Source organism: Palaemon carinicauda, chromosome 21, assembly GCF_036898095.1.
Source record: "Palaemon carinicauda isolate YSFRI2023 chromosome 21, ASM3689809v2, whole genome shotgun sequence".
Classification (NCBI taxonomy): domain Eukaryota; kingdom Metazoa; phylum Arthropoda; class Malacostraca; order Decapoda; family Palaemonidae; genus Palaemon; species Palaemon carinicauda.
This window is the reverse complement of record NC_090745.1, coordinates 105,454,357-105,459,356: the sequence shown is the minus strand read 5'-3', so window position 1 is coordinate 105,459,356 and position 5,000 is coordinate 105,454,357. Positions and strand designations below refer to the sequence as shown.

The 5,000-nt window shown below is 33.4% G+C and overlaps 1 protein-coding gene across 1 annotated transcript; it reads left to right on the top strand.

Annotated features, from left to right (window-relative positions):
* The first annotated feature begins 3,217 nt into the window (after positions 1-3,217).
* Positions 3,218-4,947, top strand: LOC137615045 (KRAB-A domain-containing protein 2-like). The gene is made up of 2 exons (XM_068344678.1): positions 3,218-4,313; positions 4,835-4,947. Exons 1-2 carry the CDS (start codon positions 3,218-3,220, stop codon positions 4,945-4,947), a joined length of 1,209 nt encoding a protein of 402 aa, XP_068200779.1.
* The last annotated feature ends 53 nt before the right edge of the window (positions 4,948-5,000 follow it).

Here is a 5,000-nt window from a genome sequence, read left to right as displayed (position 1 = left end):
TACAGAGATCAACTGTATGCCTAATTGAAGGCATCAATTTTATGCCTAATTAAAGACATAGTAAGTCTAATTGAATGCACCAATTTTAAAATTGTAAGCCTAATTAAAGGCATCAACTGTGAGCCTAAATGAAGGTATCAATCGTAAGCCTAATTGAAAGAATCAAATGTAAGCCTAAACGAAGACTTGAAGGTAGTAAGGGTAAGCAAGTTTAAAGACACCGGCAGTAAGTCTGACTGAAGGGGGCAGTAACGATAAGCCCGTTTGAAGGTAGTGACGATGAACCTGATTGAAGACAGCAACGGCTATCCTGATTGAAGGCAGGAACACTAATCCGGACTGACATCAGTAATGGTAAGCCTGACTGAAAGAAGCAGAGGTAAACTCGACTAAAGACAGCAACTATTGAAAAAGAAACACAACGGATGCTGTCATATACGTAATTCAAATACTGAATAATGGATGAACTCACTGTGCAGATATATACCATCATATGTTCCATACGGCTGAATAAAAGAATCGTCATCAATTCTTCGAAACCCCAGCATATAATACACAATTCTTCCCATACTTGCAACATTGTACTTCCTGGATTTCTATCATGGCATCGCTTCTACCACTTGAGAACTATACACTCATACTACAAACTTATATAATCTAATATTCTTTTCATATAACAAAACTCTCAAAAAGACTCTGTAATATACAATCATACCACAAGCTTATATAATCTACTATATTCTTTCCCAATGACAAACTCAAAATACTCTGTAAAATACACGCATACCACAAGCTTATATAATCTAATATTCTTTTCCATGACAAAAATCTCAAAATACTCAGTAATATACACTCATACCACAAGCTTATATAATCTAATATTCTTTTTACATGAAAAAGGTCAAAATATTCTGAAATACACACTTATATCACAATGTTATATAATCTAATATTCTTTACACATAACCTAACTCTCAAAATACTCAGTAATATACACTCATACCACAAGCTTATATAATCTAATATTTTTTCTACATGAAAATGGTCAAAATATTCTGTAATTCACACTTATATCACAATGTTATATAATCTAATATTCTTTACAAATAACAAAACTCTCAAAATACTCTCTAATATACACTCATACCTCAAGCTTATATAATCTAACATTCTTTCCATATGACAAAACTCACAAAATATTCTGATTCATTCTTTTACTATTTGCATCTTTTGCGTTTCCCAACAAGTCTCGCCCTTTAAACTCACCTTACGGCAAATATACTACGCACATAATTATCCTCAACATAGTCGACCTTTCTTTTATTTACATTTATCATCCACATTTAACCTCACTTCATTTCCATAAATATACATAGTACGCTCTGGTGAACCAAGTACACAGTGTTATGTTTGTCATCTACTGGCAAGATATTCAGAATAAACTATATTAAAATCAAAATTTTCGGGAAACTATAAGAAATTTTTTTTCTCATTCTTAAACAGAAACATTTGTTTCAAATTTGCATTGAATTTTATCCGACCGAATTAAATATAACCAGTTTCACTGATTTATAAAAGAAATTCATCCTTAAAACATCACAATTTAAAGCTATCATTCCAAATTCATCAGCGTTCATCAAAATCTCAAATAAGAGAACTAGGTCTCTTTTACAATATAAAAAAATAAAAAATTGAAAAAAAAATAAATTCCCTATATACACAAATTAGTTCCTTCTTATTAACATAAATTTATTGACAAATTCTTGTCTCCTACAAACCTATAAAATACATCAAAGCATTAACTAAACTACCGCTTAAATAACAACAAGGAATTGGCAATTCTCTTGTTAGATCTACGATTCCTTTAAAACCAGCGAAAATAAATAGTACTTTGTAATTATTTCATGGTAAAATAAAATAAAAAAAATATTAAACAATGTGTAATTATTTATCAGCAAATTTTAGTACAAAAGACTATTTCAACTTCTTCCACGTGCAATTTAAGGTTATGGATAAAACCAGTAAAATCTAAAAAAAATACAACACATCTCACGGAAAAGTCATATAGATGAACTTATTGGCCATAAAAAAAAAAAAATTCCATTAATATTCATTAGCAAAAAAAATGTCAGAGGGCAAATTGATAATTAATAATCAATCATACAATATACAAATAAAGGATGAATATTTTCAGCATACAATCTCTTTTTTATGATAACAACTCAACATTTCATCGGAATGTAATTCTATAAATAAAGTACCAATTCTACGGTCAATACCCCCTTACAAAAATATACACTATCAAATAACTGGTTAAAATATACCAAATGAAAATAAAAGCAACAAAATTAACTCCTGTAGCAAACAATCTCCGATTCCAGATAACACCTGTACCTTTAAAACCAGCAAAAAGTCTAAAAAAAAACAAGCAAAAAAAAAAAAAAAATCAGTGAATTGCGCACACCTCCTGGGAAATTCTCTGGCTGCATTCAACTAACTCGTTTATCAGCGGCAACAAGCTCCGTAATGAGCGCTTGCTCCAGTTTCGGTGTCCAGGTCTCGTATGCATAAACTCCCTGTATCTCCCCTCAGACAAACTTGGCGTTTTCTAGAGTTCTGGTCTACGCGTTCTAGCATTAAACGGGTGCAATTTTTTTCGGTCTTATAGTCCAGTTTTATTGACATTTCACTAATCGTTATAAGCACATCAGACAATATATGATGTATTTCTCATATATATATATATTATATATATATATATATATATATATATATATATATATATATATATATATATATATATATATATATATATATATACAGCGTATATATATATATATATATATGTTACAGTCAATCTCTAAATCCAGACAATTTGTAAAGTGACTAATTATTTCAGGTAATTTGTGAACTGCCTAGTTCACCCAGTCATTTTATAAATCAGCTGAAAATCGCAGACAATTTACAAAGTGACTAAAATTTTGATAGATTTTCTTGGCATAATGACTGAAATGATCCTGTGTGTGTTTGTTTTAACTAGCTGTTACCCTCTCACTGCCATTACAGGCAAAGGGTACAGGCGTCTGCGGCCTGAACACCTAATTAGAGCAGTTGTGAGTTCGCCTTGTCCTTGACACTGTCCTTCCGTGAGGTGTAGGCTAATTTATTTGGGGAAGCTTTGGCGTGTTCCCAAGAAGAAAATTTTTACGAGAAAGTGATGTTGAAGAAGAACTCTGATTCAAAGTCATTAATACTAACTAAAATTGAGTACTACAATCTGATAGAGGAACTCAGAGTTGCATCAAGTGCAAAAAGCAAATCAAATCGGCAGTATTACATCCTTGGACGTTACGAAGTTCTTCAGTGTGGTGGTGTTGAAAAGTTAATAAAAAAACGGAAGGATGAAGCTCAAGAACTTGTTTATTTTGTACACGTTGAGGATATGTTTGAAACAATAAAACGTGCTCACATTGCTACGGGACATGGCGGAAGAGACAAAATGGTCAAAGAGCTGTCAAAATATGCGAACATAACTAGAGATACTATAGAACTGTTCAAATCTTTGTGTGTTCAGTGTCAAAAGAAAGGGAAGAGATGTGCGACAAAGGGAGTAACTGTCAAACCGATTTTATCTAAGGATTACGGTTCACGATCTCAGGTGGACCTTGTTGACATGCAGTCTTGCGCCAAAGGAAAGTATAAGTGGATAATGGTGTACCAAGATCATCTAACAAAGTATTGCATATTGCGCCCCTTAACTTCTAAAAGAGCCGCTGAGGTTGCATTCCAGCTAATGGACATATTCTTAATGTTCGGGGCCCCTCAAATTCTTCAGAGTGATAATGGTAGTGAATTTACAGCATTGGTAATTTCGGAACTCAAACTTCTTTGGCCAGACCTGTTGATTGTTCATGGTAAACCAAGGCATCCACAGAGCCAGGGATCTGTTGAACGCCTTAACTGTGATATAAAAGACATGCTTATTTCATGGTTAGGGGATAATGATACAACTGACTGGCCCATGGGACTCAGGTTTGTGCAGTTCCAAAAGAATTCCAGTTACCATTCTGGAATCAAACAATCTCCATACAAAGCACTCTTTGGTGTTGACGCCAGAGTAGGTTTACGTTCAACTGCCCTTCCAGAAGAAGTTTTGAGGACAATGATCACTGAAGAGGATTTACTTGGAGCTTACAGTTTCTCCTCTGACTCTACTCGGCCAGACGAATCACCCAAGTTCACGAACCCTCCAGACGATTCACCTGAATGTTCTGCTCCTCCAAATGATTCGCCAGAGTACTTCGCTCAGCCAGGTAGATGCAAAAAAAAAAAAATAAATAAATAAATAAATAAATAAATAAATAAATAAATAAGGAAAGAAAAGTAACTGCATTAATTCTTTGTTTTTGTTTATTCAGATGGTTCATCAGAGAGCTCTGCTCCTCCAAATGACTCGCCAGAGGACTTCGCTCAGCAAGGTAGAGATGGAAAAAAAATACTGTTATAAAATATAACTGATAAAGAATTGGGTTAAATTTAATTTGGTTAAATTTCAAACTACATGACAAGTCTATCACCATTAATTATTTCTTTTTATTTTGTTATTAAGGAAAGAAAAGTAACTGCATTAATTCTTTGTTTTTGTTTATTCAGATGGTTCATCAGAGAGCTCTGCTCTATAAAAAAAAATCTTTTGTTATAAAATGTAAATATTAAACTAATTTGGTTAAATTCCAAACCACATGGCAAGTCTATCTCCATTGATTAAATGTTCTTTTGTATTTAAGGAAAACATAGTAACTGCATCATTTATTCTTTGTTTTCCTTTATTCAGATGGCTCAGCAGAGGGGTCTGCCTATCCAGTCAGTCCAACCTGTGGCCAGAATCCTCAAGAAAGACTTCATCAGCTCCAAGAAGACATAGCACTTCAACGGTCTAGACTCTAGAGCATCAGCTGGTCAGTTAGCTCAAGCTGAGCGCATGGTCAAACGTAGTCGTT

Bases quoted from the DNA above. Each gene is read 5' to 3' on its own strand.
- LOC137615045 (XM_068344678.1), top strand. From the start codon at position 3,218: ATGTTGAAGAAGAACTCTGATTCAAAGTCATTAATACTAACTAAAATT. The intron at 4,314-4,834 runs GTAGATGCAAAA...TCCTTTATTCAG, and splicing joins AGAGTACTTCGCTCAGCCAG to ATGGCTCAGCAGAGGGGTCT.